At 40.2% G+C, this 19,997-nt stretch overlaps 1 protein-coding gene across 3 annotated transcripts in view; it reads left to right on the top strand.

The window, feature by feature from the left end:
• MICU2 (mitochondrial calcium uptake 2) overlaps nt 1-19,997 on the top strand; it is a 265,922-nt gene that overhangs the window by 145,567 nt on the left and 100,358 nt on the right. For 2 of the 3 annotated variants that reach the window (XM_030561957.1, XM_030561949.1), the window contains exon 2: nt 4,182-4,329. In XM_030561957.1, coding sequence (XP_030417817.1) covers nt 4,182-4,329 — 148 coding nt within the window. Of the gene's footprint in view, nt 1-3,196; nt 3,233-4,181; nt 4,330-19,997 lie in introns of all 3 variants that reach the window. The other variant, XM_030561965.1, reaches the window with a different exon arrangement.

The following is a 19,997-nucleotide window of genomic DNA, read 5'->3' as shown; positions in this document are numbered from 1 at the left end:
GTTTCCCTGTGCTTACATCCCAGGTTTCTGCTGAAGGTGGTTTCCCGTTTTCACCTCAGTCAACCCCATACAGTTCTTCCCTAAGCCACATGCCTCAGCAGAGGAACAATGACATCACTCCCTCGATGTCTGAAGGGCCCTCGCCGTCTACCTGCACAGGACAAAGCTATTCAGGAAATCTTCTAGACTATTTGTTGCTATAGTGGAGAGGATTAAGGGCCAGATCATTTCCACTCAGAGGATTTCTAAATGGATTTTGAGGTGCATTATATTCTGCTATTGTTTGTTGGATCTGTCTCCACCCATTGGGGTCCAAGCCCACTCCACGAATGCAGGCATCTACTACAGCTGCGCTCCATCACCTGCTGCTCACAGACATATGTAGGGTGGTCACATGGAGTTTGGTACATGCCTTTTCCTCCTGTTATGCCCTCTTGTAAGATTCTGAGATAGATGCCTCATTTAGTGCAGCTGACCTCTGCTCCACAGTTCCATCATCTTCCTCGCACCCTCCTCCTAACGAGGCACTGCTTGTCAATCACCTCAGTGGAATATAATTGAGATCATCACACGAAGAAGAAGAGGAGTTTGTTTACTTGTAACTGGAGGTTCTTCAAGATATGTGGTCCCTATCAGTATTCCAATCCCGCCCTCCTTCCCTTCTGCTCCAGACCTGTTTGATTTGTGGTGGAGACAGAACTGAAAGAATGGTCAGTCTACTCTGCCACTTATTGCCTCCATTGAAACTATAAGGCAGTACAAAGGCACATACATGGACCAACACACACTACTGTTTTTTTAAAAGCTCAGACTCCGGGCATATGGCGCATGCGCATAAGCCAGATAGGGATCTGCGAGACCTCAACAAGTACCTAAAGAAATGGAAGTTCCACATGGTCTCCCTGACATCCACCTTCCCTCCCTGGATCCGGGAGACTGGTATGCCATCTTTGACTTTAAGGACCCTATTTCCACATAGCCATCTTTCAAGGTCACAGATGCTTCCTACAGTTCATGGTGGGACCAGACCACTACCAGTTTGCGGTCCTCCTGTTCAGCCTTGCAACAGCACCGAGGATGTTTACCAAGTGCATGTTGGTAGTAGCCGCTTATGTAAGGCGTTGCGATATCCCGTTTTCAAGATTTACTTCCTATATCCATAAGGCCTAGAAACTTTCTTTTAATGAAATTTGAGATTCTTATGTGATGACATGACTCCAGGAGTGGAGGGTTTAAGAAAAACACAAAATGTTGCAAGGTTGACAAAAAATTGCAAAAGTTGGCAAGACCAATATAGTTCATTTATGCAAATATTGACGACTTAGTGTTTTGATAAATGTCTTCAGCTTTATTCTTACCAAAAGGAAAAAAAAAACATTTGTTTCCAAAATAGTTTTGTAAACAAAAGAAGTTATTCATGACAAGAAACTGAACCAGTGAAATTACAGTAATAATATGTATTGACAGTTTTGATGGTAATAAATTCTATTCCCTGTGTGTTTGTGTGTGTAGATACACAAATTTACAGCTGTTTTATTTAAATTTAAAATTTTCAACTGTTGAAGTTCAACAGTTTTAATATCACTAATAAGCCATGCTTTGGCCAGTGTTAAAACAAGTATTCTAGTATTTTAGGAGCTTGAAAATCCAATTGACATGGACAGTTGTATAATAGGATTAACTCTTAATCTTCTTCCACAAGCACCATGTAATAAGTTTATGCAAAAAAAAAATCTTTCCATAATTTCAATTAAAACAGTACTATAGAGCAATTTATTTTGAAGTTTGCTTTAGGGCACAAACTGCTGATGTTATTATGAGATAATTCTAATAAGAGTGCTGAATTTTAACAGCTCACAAATATGAATTATTCACTTGATATCTGAAACGGCATTTGTTGAAACTTGTAAAAAGACAATTCAGTAGTAACCAATCCCAGAACTTTTAAACAGAGGTGATTAAAAGGAACTGAGACTTACTACATTAGAGTTGTTTTAAAATAGTATTTTTCGGAATCTGTGAATCTGATTAGTAGAAGAACAAAAGTGCTGTTTGCATCTTCCACATCCACCTTTCTTCTAATGTGCAAGATAAAGGTTAAAGGAACGCTTTCTACTTGAAATCTGATCAATTTAAAAATTAGTTTAAAATGGCTTCAGGTGCCACACCTGTCCCTCTGCTGCCAGGTTTTATTTTTCTAGTAACAGTTTCCTAATTTTAAAATTTGTTTCATTTCCTTTATTGTTGTTCGAAAGACCCAAGTAAGCAAGGGAAACCCAATGACAGTATAGGGGTAAAAGTGAAATTAACTAATAATATAATATAAACAAAAGCACATATCATCCAACATAGCATTTACCCATGTACTTCACTTTAATGGAACTGCTTGATTTAAGTCATGCAGTTCGGAGCGTAGCTGAAGCGCCTATCAAGATAGGTCTAGTCATCACTATAGCAAGTCAGAAAATGGAATTTCCATCCTATGGAAAATTCTAGTATTTCAAAAAATGTTCTTCCTGAACTGGTACAAAAAGTCAAAATATTTCATGGGACAAAATCTGAAATATTTCGATTCAGAAACATTGAAACAAGCTTATTTAAACATAGTATAGAATTAAAAATTTCAACAAAAAGTCAGTATAAGTGAAAAGAAGAAAGTAGAAACAAAATACTCCATTTTGATTTTGAATTTTTTACTTTAACCTCAAATTTCATTTAAATTGACATGTTTCCTTGAAACATTTAGATTTTGAGATCCCATGGAAGTTTTCTATTGGAAAAAGCTGGTAAGTGTTTCAACTAGCTCTAGTGCAGGGATCGGCAACCTTTCAGAAGTGGTGTGCCGAGTCTTCATTTATTCACCCTAATTTAAGGTTTCACGTGTCAGTAATACATTTTAACGTTTTTAGAAGGTCTCTTTCTATAAGTCTATAATATACAACTAAACTATTGTTGTATGTAAAGTTAAATAAGGTTTTTTAAATGTTTAAGAAACTTCATTTAAAATTAAATTAAATGCAGAGCCCCTCGGTCCAGTGGCCAGGACCCAGGCAGTGTGAGTGCTGCTGAAAATCAGCTTGCATGCTGCCTTTGGCACACATGCCATAGGTTGCCTACCCCTGCTGTAGTGTTTTTGCTTATATTTTGCTTATATATCCTTTTCATTTATTCTTCATTTATTTATTTGCATTTTCAGATTGTAAAACCTTTTGGGCACAAACTATATCTTCCTGTAAGTCCCTACAGCATCTCATATAGTTTGGACTCAGCTATAATAACTATAATTATTTATAATAGCTTACAAATGGGGTCTTGGTACTCTGAGTTTGTCTAATTTAGATTTCCTTGTTTTTCCATCATTGTTCATAGTTGTTAGTGTTACTAAAGTGTAATGGCTTTGTATACAATTTCTAAAGAGTGACATGGGTGTTGGAGAATTGTTCCGCAGCATGAGTCAAATACATATGTCATGTTCATTCTAAGAAACTCATATTTTCCCAGTGCTCAGTTATTCTCTCCGAAATGGTAAAATATTATGCCTATTTCTTGTTTTCACTCCGTCCAGATTCTCTCTGCACCTGACATCACTTTCTGTTGCTGTTTCTGCAGTATTGCCGAAGCTTATGATTTTATCATAAGTTTCTCTAAATTTGGTGTTTTTCTTAAAGTCACAGTTCATGGAGTCAGGTGATTATGTTAGGATCTCAGCTCTGATTACAAAAAATAGGAAGTTTCAACCTCATGGTTATGGAGAGGAGTTTGGAAACATGAACCCTAAAGGCTCAAAACCCAGAAGGCAAATAAAAAGAACACAATTTATTTTTAAAATCTTATGATTTGGGAGGAATGATTTTTTGTGTGGACAATACTGCCTCTGCTTCTGTTGTCTAAAAGCCAAGCCCACACCTAAACTGGAAAAATCACTGTTCCTAATATGTCATGGTAGTTGTTCCATAGCTAGACAACAAATTTTAACAATGGTTCAAAAAACATTTTGAACTCTGCATAAACCTATCCCTTTTTAAGGTTAAACTAGAATAACTATCTTAATTACAACCGTCCCTCTTACAGTGGTGTCTTGACCTCAATATACTGAGGATAGTAGGCTGCCTTCTGATTAGGATAAGGGTCTAAAGCCTAATCATATTTTTGTTACATTGTTTTTTTCCTCCCATTTCTAGAAGGAAGATGTCGCTAATGAGGAGATGGCAGAAAAACTGTCTATTCGAAAGCAGCGCTTTCTGAAGTTTGCATCCTTGGAATATGAAGGAGAATATTACATGACACCTAGAGACTTCCTGTTCTCAGTAATGTTTGATCAAGTCGGCCGTAAGTTGATTTCTCCTCAGTAAATTATACTACTGATTTGTGTGATGGGTACTCTTTAAGAAGTTCCTATCCTTAGCTGAAGAAAATCAGCAAAGGCCAGCTAACAACATTAATAGAATACACGCTTGTAGACTCTTAAAAGGGACCAGTTTACATACCTGTTGAGACTGAAGGTCCAGAAATCTGGAGTCTTTGTGCAAATGACTTAAACCCGTAATGTGAATATTTGATCAATATTCATTTCCTTGTTTATCTAAACAACAGAGAAATACACCAGTATTCAGAGCATCTCCTCCCAGCTATCTCCATAATTGATACTGTGACTTTTTTTCTTTGCACAAAAAGAAAGTTGTGGGAGTGAAAGATGGTAATTTGTTGTCCCTATTGCACCTAGACTTCTCTTCTGTGGAAACTGTCATTTGTGAAAAACACAGTGGAATGGGTCAAATTTTTTACATGTTCAAAAAAAAAAAACACTTTTAAAATCCTATAATCCAATGAGATGTCAACCTCCTATGTATCAAGTGCTTGGGCTGAATTAAAGATCTTGTGAGCTTTTATCCTCCTTTACCCAAGGTTCCAGACTGTCATGGCCAAATCCCAGCCTGATTAACAATGTCCACCTTAAAGCTCCCCCTTGTAATTTCAGAGGGAGTTGCCTTTTCACTGTCTTCCCCTCACTAACTGTGGCCCTGTTATACTCTGTCTCCTGTTCCATAGTGAACTGCCCCCTTTCTCTCTAATGCACCCATTGCGCTGCACCTGGCTGCATTTGCTGAGTTGCAGTGATTCACTCCAGTCTATAATCGCTGCTTCCTCCTAGTCCATGGCTTTTTCCTACTGTGTGGCTGCTCTCTCCATAGCCTTTTGCCTTTCTATAAATCCATGGCATGAGGCTCCTTTAGGGGACTGAGCAAGCTACTGCCTGATCATAAAAATGAGAGAGAGAGGCAGCTGCCTGAGAGCCCAGGAGAAGGGTACCCAAAGTCAGGGAGTCTCCTGGGAGAACCAAAATACTTAACCGGTAAGAACGACTAGAGTTGTTAATATTGCAGTCTACTTTGTATTTCCTTTAATAACTGCACATGTGTATATGCTCATAAATGCATACATTTAAAAACATCCTTAAGGCAGCCTAAATCCCCTGACTAGCCCCCCAGCTCCTTTGTTGCCTTCCACAAATTGGGTTAAGTTGCTTTGGTTTTAGTTGCTTTAAACTTGCATAGACAGTTTAAAAACACAACATGGGAGGGACAGTAAGGGGACAAGATGGGGCAGGATATGCATCTCATAATAGTTTTGGTAAGCATGCACTTTACAAGTTATGCATCCTTGGGTTGCAATTAACTTTATTAACCTTCTTACTTAACCAAAGAGAGAGACCCCACCTGCCCAACACACAACTTTCAAATGCTCTTAACTTTCTAAAATCAAAATCATTCTTTTAAAATAAGCAAAACTGACGATACTGTTTCAATTTATAAAGCTTTCTGCAGTGGTTACTGTAGCCTCTTGGTTTTCATTTTTTGTAAAAAGGTGTGATTAACTTTTTTTTTCAGTGGGGAAAGTTGTTCACCCTGCCCCACAGTTTACAGTAACTTAGAATGGCTGAGGGGATTTTCCATAAACCTTCCAAATAAAATACATTCACTAAAAGACAAAAAGCATAGAAAATTTCCACTCAGAAGGTGCATATTTCAGAAAGTTTTGTGTGAAAACAAGATTATAATAGGAAGTGTTTTGCAGTGTTAGCAATAGCAGTTGCTTCCAGCATCATACATATTCATGGTTTACATCTGCAACAGTGGCATAAATCCTGGTTTTTTTAAACAAGGTTGCATGTGGACAATATGTTTTATAGAGGTATCCAGGTTAATTTCCAGTGTGTTTGCTGCTGATATGAATAGCCAATGTTTTAAAAAGTGTATTTTAAACTCCAGAAATGTGTATTTCAACTTTATTGATTTCCAATTTACTTAATGGCATACAGGCTACAGTGGTAGGTGATGTAGATAATCCATAGATAGGTCTAAACTTTAGTACTTGTGCACCTATTATAATTCTTTTATTTACCTGCTATTATCAATGTAGATACTCCAGCCAACATCTCCATTACTACTATAAGCATTTATTTCTTTTTATGTTGTATTCTTGCAGAATGCTTGGTGCTCTTACATATAATTTCAGACAGTGATGGCACACTTTACCACTGAGAATTTGGATTTCTTTTATATTCATCTACTTATCACAGAAAATCAGGACTGTGTTCCATTTGTTTAGAATTAGTCCCATGGAGGGCAATCTACAAAATATTCCAAAATCATATAAAGTATATCAAGAAGATAAACTTCGTAAAATCAGGCAGTATTACTTTTGGGAACTCTGTTCTGATCACAAAATCTATCCTATTAATCCCTGAAATATATAGACATGATATTTCAGGAGTCCCATTTGGCTCTGTTTTAAGATTCTGAAGAGGAAACCCAGCCATCCACTGCTAATTTTAAGAAGTCTGTCTCTCGTTTGTACAGAAGATACTTTGTGCTCTTTCTGCAAAAAAAATATAATTACAATATTTGATTCTACACGTGAACATGACTGTTACAATCCTAAATTGAAAATCATAGTAATTGAGCAACTCTCTATTATTTTATTTATTTGTTTGGATTTAACATTTTAAAAAGAACATCCACATAAAAACTCTAAGCACTTTTGCATTAGTAAGATTTACAATAACCATCCATTCTTCTTAATACTGTATTAATATACAAATACATTAATTCTGGCATTGGGCAGCCTTAAATAAGAGATAAGTTTACCTCAGCCAGTAGACAATAAAAATAGAAACACACTAGAAAAGCCTCTTTCCCTAGTAACATACCCTCATCCTTCCCCGAAGAACCCTGCAAAATAAACATGGCTTTTACAGTGTGTCAGGTTTAGGCTATGCTGGATCAAGGTGCGGAGCAAATTCCTGAGGCCCTCACTGAAAATACTGTGCCAGTGGGCCCCCTGTCTTTTATCACAAGGGGAATCCAACTCTGACTAAAAGCAGCTATGGCAATATGTCACAAGGACAAGGAGAGAGATGATTTCTCAGGTGTAGGGCTTTATAAGGCATGTGCCAACATCTTAAACTTTACCCAGAGACCAATAGTGCAAATCCCACAGAACAGCTGTCAAGCACTCCCCATCAAATGCCTAACAAAATAAGCATTCTTTCAAAAGAAAATGTATTAGAGTAAAATCATGTAGTAAACTCTGGAATTGTGACTGGATTTTGGGGCAGATTTCAGTCCTATACTAAAGGCTAAGACTGCAAAAATGTTAGCATTCCCCTGCTGTGCAAAAATAAGTAAGGTGGAGAGATGTGTTTTATAAGAGGCAATTCATGCACACCCACTCACAGGAAGAATTGTAAGGATCATATAGAAGTTATTCTCTTCTTGTTGGAAGACTTGTGTGTTTGCTCTCCCTTCTGGTGTGTTTGGGGCAGGGGGAGAGATGAAATGCTCATTCCCTGTTTCTAATAACTTCAGGAGATATCATCCCTTCTTGTTTTCTAGTGAAGGGTATTGTGCAGTGTTCCCCCTCCCCGTTCGTGGCAGTATGGGACTTCTCTCATTGGGTGCTCTAACTCTTTTCTCCCCCACCAAATGTCTTCCTGTTCCTTTCCTTACCTGTTACCCTTTTTCTGCCCACTCCTCCCATTGCCATTTGGAGTTTCTTCATTCTTTTGTCCTCATCTGTCTCCTTTCCTCCCGGATTATAGCCTCTTCTCTCTCTCACTCCTCCTATATCAGCTGTCTGGTTTCCTGATCCCTGTCGAGGTATGGAATGAGAGAGGATGTAACACATACTCATGCAAAATTAGACTGGGAGCTGGTCATCTTATTCTGCTGAGCAGGAAGTGACTGCTAAGCTTTGCTGTACGTTCATACAGCAACATGAAAGAGAGCAAGTCTCCTCCCTACTCAGCAGATCAATCCCTAGTAGTTAAGAGATTGCCCTTTGTTTTTACAGAACCCTCAGGCAGCAGTTACCACTCCCAAAAGAGAGGGAGATACTGAGGGCTTGTCTTCATGACCAGGGAGATCTATACCCTTCCAGCGGGTGTCGATTTAGCGGGTCTAGTGAAGACCCACTAAATCGATGGCAGAGCGCTCTCCGATCAACTGTAGTATTCCAGGTCCCCGAGAAGAGCAAGGTAAGTCCATGGGGTAGCGTATCGCATTGACGCAGCACAGTGAAGTCACAGCGGTAAGCTGACCTAAGCTATGTTATTCGTGTAGCTGGAGTATCATAACTTAGATCAGCTTACCCTGGTAGTGAAGACAAGCCCTCAGAAAAAGAGAAGATCCTTATCCCCTTTCAGAGGAATGGAAATGAAGAATAACTGCCCCATAAGTTGCTTCAGGGAAAGCAAGCCTGCCATTTGCCTCCAAAAGTTATGCAAATGTAAAATATTCTGTTTTCTATCTAGCAGAACCTAGGTAGACCTAATATACCAAACCTAATATACTTATGTTATGCAAATGTGGTGCAAATTTGCATCTTCCTTACTAGCCTTACCATTTAAAAACAATCAGAGCTATCCAGCAGTTAAAAATTCTTCCTGGATATTGCTTGATTGGACAGCTAGTTTATTTTTTAAAGTGTGGGGTTGGAATGTTCAACCTATCAACTCATTTTATTGTCTGAACATTAGTTGGGTGCTTAAGAATCTTTTCAGTAGAGAAAGAAGGCAAAGTCATTCTCAGTCCACATCAGTTACCCAGACATTAACTAGACAATGAAGTGGCAGTTTGAGCACGACGCTTAGTGATTTACTGAGCAAACCAAAGATGCTGTTCATTATTTCAACAGATATTCATGAATCAGTGAGTCATTGCAGCTGGTGTGGCTAGTATAAGTCCAGATGACAATACTACATAAAGCTAAAGAGTGCATAATACTGTTATGCTGAAATTTATTAATGGCTGCTATCAAGCATGTCTTTAGTCATTAGGTAATTACAGATATAATTAAAGCTGATGGGCATGCTAGCTACTATTAATTCAGCCTAAATGGAAGATGCAATTAAGCTCCTTTATGGAGTAAAATAGCTGGAGACAATGGAAGTCACCACCCAAGGCTGTATGCAAGATTGATCAAGATTTAAGCCATGTGGGCCAAAGAGTTTCCCTGGGACCTGATTGCAAATGCAAGGACTAGGTCATTGAATGTTTGGAGCTGTGTATGTGTCAAGAGGAGCAAGCAAAATGGAAACAAGCAGAAAGCCAGAGATGCGGTCATGAGCATAGCCCTGATGGGGAGCAGAGATGCAGAGTTCTTTTGGGTCATAGGACTTGCTGGCAAGGCAGATATGGAAGTTATGAGTAAGGAAAATGCCTGTTGCTGCTCCTCTTATGTTCAGGGAAACAGAACTTTGTATACATTTTTTGTAAATAAATAAGATTTCACCAAAGAATCATCAATTTTCCCTCCTAATGAAAACAACCCAGCAAAGCCTTGAATATTAACTAACTGCTCAGCCCAAGGGGCAACTGTATTAACCTGCTTTTGGAGGATTCATAGCACACAGAGCAAGGCTCACATGGCTTGTAAAATTGTTACTTCTGCTTTTGAAAAGCAAGCTTTTTTTTTTTCACAGCTGCACATTATATCCCTCCATTTTGACTGTGTAATGTGCCCTGATTGGTCAGGGTATTATGCATACAATATTTTTATGCTCTCTTAATGCTTCAGAAAGCTGAATTCATATATTGTGCATCAGTACCCTGCCTGCTTGCAATATCAGAGCAAACCACCAGAGTGTAGGACGATGAGTACATAGAACCTTGTCACCTTGATTTTGTTGTAGTCAGCCAGCAGAGAAGGTCTAATGTTACCAACGTTTTTAATAAAGCTAACTTTTTGTCATATCAGCTTTAAATGTGGCCCTTTTAATATACTATTCTATTTTCACAGCTGGTACAACAATATGCTATTATGAGATGAAATTTCTCTTTTGTCACATAACTAACAAATATATAATTAAACATAATCAATTTTACAATCATTACCCACCAGCATCATTTCACTTATTGATAATTTTCATTTGAAGAATTACTTGATGTGCATTTTGCTTGGATATTTTTATATTTTCTCTAATGAAACATAATTAAAATTTAGGAGAGGGAGTAAATGTGGTGTTGAGTAAACAGATAAATATTCTAACTGGCAATGCCACATCAAAAGTTCCTGGAACTACAGCTAAAGATGGCAAATATCAAACTGTTGTGGATATGTCTAGATTGTCTAATGGTTAGGTAGCATTTTTTATTGAAGCAAAATCTTAGGCGTACCCTTTGACAAAGTTGCAAAATATGCAATAAATGATAATTTATTATAAAGCAGTTTCCATGATAAGAGAATATAGATTGCACAAAACTGTACAGCAAATACATAAACCATCGTAAAATACAACCCAAATGATCTTGAACCCTGTTTTCATGGACCTTAGTTCACCAATTTTGTTCCTTTGCTTCCTGGTAGATAAGCTTTTTATTACTGATTTTCTGTTTAATATAGCTTAAAAATGTGAGATCATGGCATTCTGTATAGATTAAATCACACCTGCAAAGTTATTTACTATCAGGGTGATAATGAAGAAAAATATTTACAGTCCTGCCATTTAAAGAGCAAGAGCTGATAACAAATGCACAGCTTCCTAACAGACCTATTTTGTGTTTCATATTGACACAGCAGATAACTCTTTAAAGGCAGAATGACAAGGTCCAAAAAATGCTTTTGTTTGCTATCATGTGCAGCACTGCATGCTGGATTACTTCAATTTTTTTTTCTTAATTTTATTACAATTGTTTTCTTAATGTAAGCAGTCTGCTCTATTTTTTAATTATAGATAAATCTGTAAAATAGGTTTGGGAGCCTGACTTATTATTTGTACATAGGATGGTGTCCTGTACTGATCAGCTCAACACATGCAGAGAGCGCTTTGAGGACTTCTATATTCCTGGCTATGTGCCATGTAAACAGTGTTCAAACATCGCAACAGCAGGGATTGCAAGCAAAACACTTCACTGGAAAGACTAGCTGTGTAAATAAAAAAAAGTTATTAGCAAACCATAATATGTAAAACATCAATAATTAAGTATTTTATTGTTCCTCTGTTTATCGTGCTGTGGAACCTACTGCATTTACTCTGTGCTGCTATCTTGTAAAAGAAATATCAAAGGATAACTTAAACTTGCTGGGTTACGTCATAAGCTTCTCGTGTATTTTTAACATATTTGGGTTTTGAGGTATATAAAATATGAAGGCTTAATTCACTTGAGAATTGCTTTAATACGGAGGATGAATTTTCATGGAGAGTTAATAAGCTACATTTAATGCTTTAATTTTAACAGTAAGAAACAGTTGTGTACACTGAGGATATGTCTACACAGCAAAGAGAAACCTGAGGTTGGCCCATGCCAGCTGACTTGGGCTTGTGGGGCTCCGGCTGTGGGGCTGTTTCATTGCTATGTAGATGTCCAGGCTCAGGCGGGAGCCTAGGCTCTAGACCCTGCAGGGATGGTAGGGGCTCCAGCCTGAGCCTGGAAGTCTGTACAGCAATGAAACAGCCCCACAGCTGCAGCCCAGTGAGCCCAAGTCAGCTGGCACAGGCCAGCTGTGGGTTTTCTTTACTGTGTAGACATACCCTGAGAGTACATCTACACTGCACACTTGTTACAGCAGTGTGTAGAGTATATACACTGCATGCCCCCTAGCAAAGGTATAAATAGCAGTATAGACAGTGAGGCGCTGCTGTCAGGGACAGTGGGTCTTGAACCCTGGTCCATAGTGCACTTAGTAGCTGGTTAGGTCCTACCTGACACCCAGTAACATGCCAGTCAGTTGCCAGTGTAGAATCTGAACTCTGACAGAGGACGCCCATCCAGGAATTAATTGGTTGGAATGCTGGGGGCCCTGATTGGTTCCCAGCTCTTATTCAACTCAAGCATAGAAACAGGAAGTTGTCCCTGCAACTGGATTCTCCCCGCTTAGGACTGCTTCTCCTGTAATACCTGTTGCTGCTACTGATGTCCTGGTAACCTGGCCCTACCTGCCTCCGGACAGCTGACTCCCGGTTTGCTCTCTGACCTGTCTCGGACTCTGACCTTCTGGTATCTGTCCTGGTCTGACTCCTGCTCTGAACACTACCTCACCATCCACAAGGCAAGAGGTTCTACTCTTGTTATTTCCTAATACCCAAAAGGAAGGAAGGTTGGAGACCCAAACTGGACCTCAGAGCTCTCAACAAGTTTGTCAAGGCTCAGAAGTTCAAGATGGTCATCTTATCGATGATCATCCCTGCACTGGAACAGGGAGACTGGTTTTTGGCCCTCGACCTCCAGAATGACTACTTTCACATCTTGATCCTACTGGCTCATTGACAATTTCTCAGGTTCGCTCTGGGACACAACCATTACTAATACAGAGGCCTCCCCTGAGGGCTCTCATCAGCCCCGAAAGTATTTTTTAAAGTTCTCTCAGTGATAGCCACTCTTTTATGCTTGGAAGAGAGAATGATTTACCTGTATCTGGATGATTTGTCTCCTAAAAGCCCAGTCTCTTCAGGAGGCTCACTAAATCATCAATACTGTGACACACTTGTTCACAGAACTGGATCTATTGATCAATACCCAGAAGTCAACCCTCACTCCAGTGCAGTGTGTGGAATTCATAGGAGCCAACCTCAACACCCTCCAGCCCAAAGACCTCCTACTTCAACACAGATTCCTATCCATAGTTTCATTCATAGACATCAATCAATGTAGTCTACAAATACCATCCAGGCTCTGCCTCCAACTCTGGTGACATATGGCAGCAGGCATGGTGGTGATACCACATGTCAGACTCCTCATGTATTGCCTCCAGCTGTGGTTCAGTTCAGTTTACAGACCAAACAGGAACAGGTTGGACAAACCCCTGTCACTACCCACCAGGATCAAAAACTCCTTAGACTGGTGGAAGTACCCAGTCAATGTGTGCAAAGGGATCCCCTTCTCGCAGACGTCGCCATTGTCACTCCTCAACACCAAAGCATCACTCGGAGGATGGGGCGCACATTTAAACGGCCTCATGATGCAAGGCAAATGGTCATCTGTGGAGATACCCTTCCACATCAAACAAATCTCCCCAACATCCATGTCTCTTCTACACATCCTAGGCTATGTTCTAACCCTTAAAAAATCAGGACTACCCCTAAGCTTTCTTAGGGTCCATCTAGCACTATCTTTCACCAGCCGGTAGAGGGGCACTCAGTGTTGTCACAACCAACCACAAAAAGTTTCCTCAAGGGTATAATAAATCTCTCCCCTGAGCCTCAACTTCCTGCTCCCATGTGGGACCTAAACCTGGTACTGAAAAGGCTGATTAGGCCTCCTTTTGAACCTATGGCCACCTGTTCGCTGACATACCTGAAAATGGCATTGATAGCTATTACCACGGCCAGAAGAATAGGAGAGAGAGCAGCCCTGATGGCACATCCCACCTACACAGTACTTTTTCCGGACAAGGTTATGCTCAGGCCGCATCCAAAATTGATCCCTAAGGTAACCTCTCCATTTCATATGAATCAATTGATTCACCCTCCAGTCTTCTACCAACCCTCACAAAGACAACAGGGAGGCTATACTTCAAACTCTAGATGTCTGAAGAGCCCTGGCATTCTCCCTTAACAGAACGAGGGCCTTCAGGAAGTCCCCTAGACTTTTCCTCTCCATTGTGGAAAGATCCCTGGGATCAGCAATATCAGCACAAAGGCTCTCTAAGTGGGTCTCGAATTGCATCAGGCAGTGCTACCAAATTTGCAACATGACCCCTCCAGACTCGATTCATACTTACATCACAAGATCTGTCTCCTCATCTGTCGCTGCCTTCAAGGATGTCCCTATCCAGAGATCTGTAGAGAAGCGACATGGGCATCAGTCCACACTTTCTCAGACAACTATGCAGTCATTGGGGACTCTGCCTTCGATGCCGTCTTTGGCTCCACAGTACTGTCATCCATAACTGACCCAACTTTGAAGTCTCAGTTCTCTAGAAGGGATACTGCTCTGGTGTCACCTACAGTGAAGCACCCATAGGGACACTACTTGAAGGAGAAGAAGAAACTCACCTTGTGCAGTAACAATGGTTCTTCGAGATGTGTGTTCCTATGGGTGCTCAACAACCCACTCTACTACCCTCTACTTTGGAGTTGTTGTCAATGACTGGTATGCAAGGAACTGAGGGGGGTTGACCCGTGTGCACTGATTAGTCTTGTGGCAAAACACGAGGAGACACAGTGCATGTGCGGGCCTGACAGACACTGCTACCGAAGTTCTCCGAACAGCAACTCAGGGACACAAGCATACCTACAATGAAGCATCCATAAGGACACACATCTTGAAGAACCATCGTTACTACACAAGGTGAGTAACTACTACTTCTTTGCCCAAAGATGCACTCTGTTTTCTTTCCTCTTACCCACCAAAAGGCAATGGGCCACCCTGATTACATTGGCCTTGTTAGCACTACAAAAGTAATTTTACCTCCCTTAGTATTCACCCTTCTTCTCAACAGTTGAGAATAGGCCACATCCACCTTAATTGAATTGGCTCATTAGCACTAAACCCCTCCCACCCCAACTTGGTAAGGCAGCTCCCATCTTTTCATGTGCTGTGATATATATTCTTCTTACTGTATTTTTTCACTCCATGCATCTGATGAAGTGAGTTTCAGCCCATGAAATCTTATGCCCAAATGAATTGGTTAATCTCTAAGGGCATGTCTACACTTATCTTTGGAGCGATTTATCCAGTGGGGGTTGATTTATCTAGTGAGGATGCAATGAATCGACCGCCAAGCGCTCTCCTGTCGTCTCTGGTACTCCACCGGAGCGAGAAGCGTAGATGAAGTCGACGGGAGAGTCAGCAGTCGACCTACCACAGTGAAGACACCGTGGTAAGTAGCTCTAAGTACGTCGACTTCAGCTACACTATTTTCGTAGCTGAAGTTGCGTAACTTAGACCGACTTATCTCCCACCCCCAGTGTAGATCAGGCCAAAGGTGCCACAAGGACTCCTCATTGTTTTTGTGTTAGCATTGTTATCTGAACTGCAAAGGATATCTGCAATGGTGCGGTGGTGATTTTTAGCTGACTGGCTTATCTAATAGTACAACTTGTTGTAAAATTGCTTTTTAGACAGAGATAATTGAAATACTGCCATGTTCTGTTTAATTTTATTATAACCCCTTGGTGTTTACTGTTTATCTTGTAGTATTGAAGTCAAGGCTAATAAACTCATGAAGATGTACGTTAGCAGCTACTGAGTCCAGGTACCAAGCAATGGAATATATTTTTCCAGCAATCACATCTGGTCCTTTGGCCAGACCAGCTCTTTTGCTTCTTGGTGTATTTAACTGCTAGCAGTTGCAGCAGCTAAGAATTGACTTTGGGTTAGTTATGAGGTTATTGTATAGATAACTGCTTTGCTTAATTGGATACTGTTGTCTTTTGAGTCAAACTTGTTTGTAATAAATGTGCCCTGAGCTATCTTTCTGAAACAGGGTTGCTAAGAGATTTTGCAGTTTCTTTGCCCAGTGTGAAGATGTGTGTTTTGCTTCTGTTTGAGAACTGTATTTAGAACCATGTGATAAAAGAATGGTAAGGATTACCTAAGTGTAAGTCTGTAATATAGTTCAGCCAGCAGAGTTTGTTGCTGCTGGAGTTTTTCTTTGGTTTTGTTTTAGAGTCCCTTTTCCCTCTCGTCATAATAACTTTGCTAGAACTGTATTAGCAACAACAATATTTAAACAAGGTTGTAGTTAGGTCTGCTCCCAAAGCAGACAGATTGCTAGAGACAACAATGAGATTGTGGTGAGCTTCTGGTTCTGTTTTCTTTTTTGCTTTCATGGTTCTGCTGAGTTTTGCTAAAGAATGATGCAGAATCAAAATTCTTACCTTTCTTAAACAAGGCACTTATGTTGATTAAGGAAAATTATTTGTCAGGGAATGATGAGTGAAAAGTACAGTTCTTAACTATGCAGCTTTCTGGAAAGCAGCAGTTGCCAATAATGTAACTTCTTGATTGAATAAAAGCACATTTTAAAAGCAAAACTTTTTGAACAAAAATAGTGTGAACAATGAAACTATTCAGACTTTAGATTGTTTGTTTGTTTGTTTGTTTGCCTCTTGCTTACAACTAATCTTTCACAACACACATCTTGAAGGATTTAGTTACTTCAGTGTGAAAGTTATTTGTTGTTTAATGGCATTAGAATGGAAAATGGATTCTTTGAAGCAAATGAATATATATTGTACACGTACAGAATACTTGTAATAACCAGATATTTCCATTACTTGTATTAATAACACGAATCTGCTTGTTGTATAAACATGGGCTGCCCTAGAATTTCAGAAATTTACGGCAGTTCCTTCTTTAGCCAACTCTTCCAATTTTGTGACATACTACCATGATATTTATAAGTTTAGAAATAGAGGTTACTTTTCTTCTTTTTGCATATGAACAAGGCTCCAGAAGTCTTCAGATCATTCCTGTTTCTCTCTAAATATTTCTCTAATTTGTAATGAATATTTTGTACAACATAGCACACCATTTAGAGTATATTTAGCGTAACATGCTGTGTGGCATACCTCTGAAAAAATCTCTGGGATTTTTCCTACTTTAGATACTTAATAGTTTTGACAGATTACTTGTTTGTTTTAATTAATGCAGTGGAGCTTAATCAGTTCTGAAACATCCTGTTTAACTGACAATTAACTAAGTCTTAGCAGATACAGTGAAATCAGAATCCTATACATTTTTACCATTGTTGCATGAATTGTAACTTGTAGCATGTATCTTTTAACAATAGCAAATGTTGTGGTACTAAGAAATTAGGTAACATCTGTTTTAAAGGTACCCATTGGCTGCGGTGCAACATTTATGTGCTCACATACTATTGTGATGGAGGTGGGGTAGACGTATAATTACCCAGATGGATAATAGAAGGTGGAAGAAGAGCATGCTATATTCAATACTAATTTCCATTCTAACCTTCCATTTTTGGTTGTTCTTGATTCCTTTGGGCTGGAATCTTCCTTGCTTGATCTTAGCCTAGAGTTGCATTTTTTTGTGAAAGTTTTACTAGTAATCAAACTGGTTTTAACCACTTTTGAATACTTACAGTATGTAGAACAGGCTTTTTTTCCTCCATGTATTCTGATTGGAAATGTAGCATTCTAATTTTTTTTAATTATTCTTGTAAAGGCTGAAGCTAGACACACTAAATATCTACATCCATTTAGACCAGGGGTTCTCAAACTGGGGGTTGGGACACCTCAGGGGATTGCAAGATTATTACAAGGGGGGTCGCAAGCAATCAGCCTCCACCCTAAACCCCACTTCACCTCCAGCATTTATAATGGTGTTAAATATATTTAAAAGTGTTTTTAATTTATAAGGGAGGGTTGCACTGAGGCTTGCTTTGAGAATAGGGTCACTAGTACAAAAATTCGAAAGCCACTGATTTAGACCCAAGGTAAAATCCAAATGTGATTAGATCTCCAGCAGTCTGACCTATGACCAGTGCAAGCCTGTTGGGTTGGGGGAGCTCAAATGTTGTTTTCCTGGGAAGACCATCAGCCTTATTGAGGTGCAGAGGCAGTGTTGCTTCCTGAGAGTCCCTCCAAGAATCATAGCCAGTCACTTGGAGTGCAACAGCAGAACCACTATGGTTTATCTCAACTGACAAGGCAGAACAGAAGCAAAAGCTTAAACAGAGAGGTCAGAAAGATTCTTCTGTACTTGGAATACATGGGTCAGTTTTTTAGAGCCACATACATTTTCGACAAGGCCAGCGGTCAGGCTTGCTGACTTTCCCATTGCAAACTGGATACAAGAGAATAGAAGCTAAACCAGATGTGGGAAAATTACGGCCCATGGACCACACCCAGCACGCGGTACCGTCCTGCTCAGCCCCTGAGCGCCCAGCCAGGGACCCTAGTCCCCAGCCCCTTCCTCACTTTCCTCTTTCCCTGCAGCCATGCCGCCGTACAGGCCCCGCAGTCAGGGGATGGGGAACAGGGACGGCTGGGAGTAAGAGTCCCTAGGGGCCTGTCAGGGGGCAGGGATGTGGATAGGGGTTGGCAGGGTGGTCAAAGGACAAGGAACTGGGAGGTTGGGTGGGTTGGGGGTTCTGAGGGGGGCAGTCAGAGGGTGGGAAGTGAGGAGGGCAGGTGGGGGGGGCTAGGCTGTTTGGGGAGGCACAGCCTTCCCTACCCGGCCCTCCATACAGTTGCGCAACCCCGATGTGGCCCTCGGGCCAAAAAGTTTACCCCCCTGAGCTAACAGAACTTTTTGATCAGATTGCACTGAGGTGGTTCTGTGTGCAAGCTCATCTGTTTGCAACCCAATCCATCTGAAAGATGACTGATTCTGATTCTGTTGTTGGCAGCCACAGTAAGTGAGTATAGACATCCTGATCATTCCACTGGCTGAGGGGAAAATGCCTTTCTCATCAGATCCAGAATAGCTGGAAAGATTAGCCAGCATGGAGCTTCAGCAGTCCTAATCATGCTATACTAAGCCAGTGTTCTTGGCTTGTCAGTGTGTCCTTCCTGGATGCTCCCAATCTCTTGGCACCTCAGTTCACCAGGATCTACCTGGATCAATAATATTTGAGGTGTGGTGCATAGAACTTGAATGTAGAACGTGGTCAGGCCCAGGTACTGATTTGATTTCCCTTAGAAATTCAGAAAATTTTCTACCAACCATTTGGAGGAGCTGGTATTCATGGTGGACAAGGAGAAAGACAAGTCCTTGAGGCTGAATACACAAGGCATTCCTGACTTCCTACCAGATGGTTTTCATAAAGCTATAGTTTCCTGAAAATGTAACTTTAGGCTCTACCATGTGTCCTATTTCTCCCAGTTCTAGCCTGCTGCTTCATCCATCTAGCTTCCATTTTCTGATGCAGTATTCCATGAGAAACTCCTGATCTGGTTACCTGTGGAAAAATTAAGCCCTTAGAGAAGTGCTACAAGTCCTTACCAAATCACCTTTCAGTTGCTAAGGAAAGTGTCTTGTATGTTACAGAACTGACAGACGTCTTTTTCATTTTTCCTTCCCAAGTGCTCTTTTTTTATTGTTTACTGCTTCCAAATAATTCCAAACTTGAAGAGCAAATTGCCATAATAGAGAACACCAAAATTAGTAATTTTGTCTTCTCTGAATGGGAATTTGCTTTCCCATTAGGGCCTCCTTTGACTCAGTGTGTTTGACAACTTCTGAATGTCTGGCTGCGCTGAGACAGCAACTGATTTTTCTCTTCTGGTTTTCTAGTCAGAGAGATGACAAATCTGCTTTTGTTTCACATATACTTTCTTAGGGGAAAATGTGAAACCTAATGTTTGAAGATCTAATCTGTTCCTGTAACTTTTTTTCTTCTTCTTCTTAGCTTTGGCAGTATAGCCTGGGAAGCATCATCAGTGCAATTCACTAAGTGGCCTGTAGAGGTTGGTGATGGGAGACTACTGCACTGGACAAAAATCTCTTACCCGCCTCAGAGATTAATAACAGAAAAAAAAAAGTGGTTCTAAGTCTGATGGAGCAGTGAATTTCTATTCAAGGAACACA

Source organism: Gopherus evgoodei, chromosome 1, assembly GCF_007399415.2.
Source record: "Gopherus evgoodei ecotype Sinaloan lineage chromosome 1, rGopEvg1_v1.p, whole genome shotgun sequence".
Taxonomy (NCBI): Eukaryota; Metazoa; Chordata; order Testudines; family Testudinidae; genus Gopherus; species Gopherus evgoodei.
The sequence above is the reverse complement of the archived record's forward strand: the minus strand, read 5'-3'. Positions and strand labels throughout refer to the sequence as shown.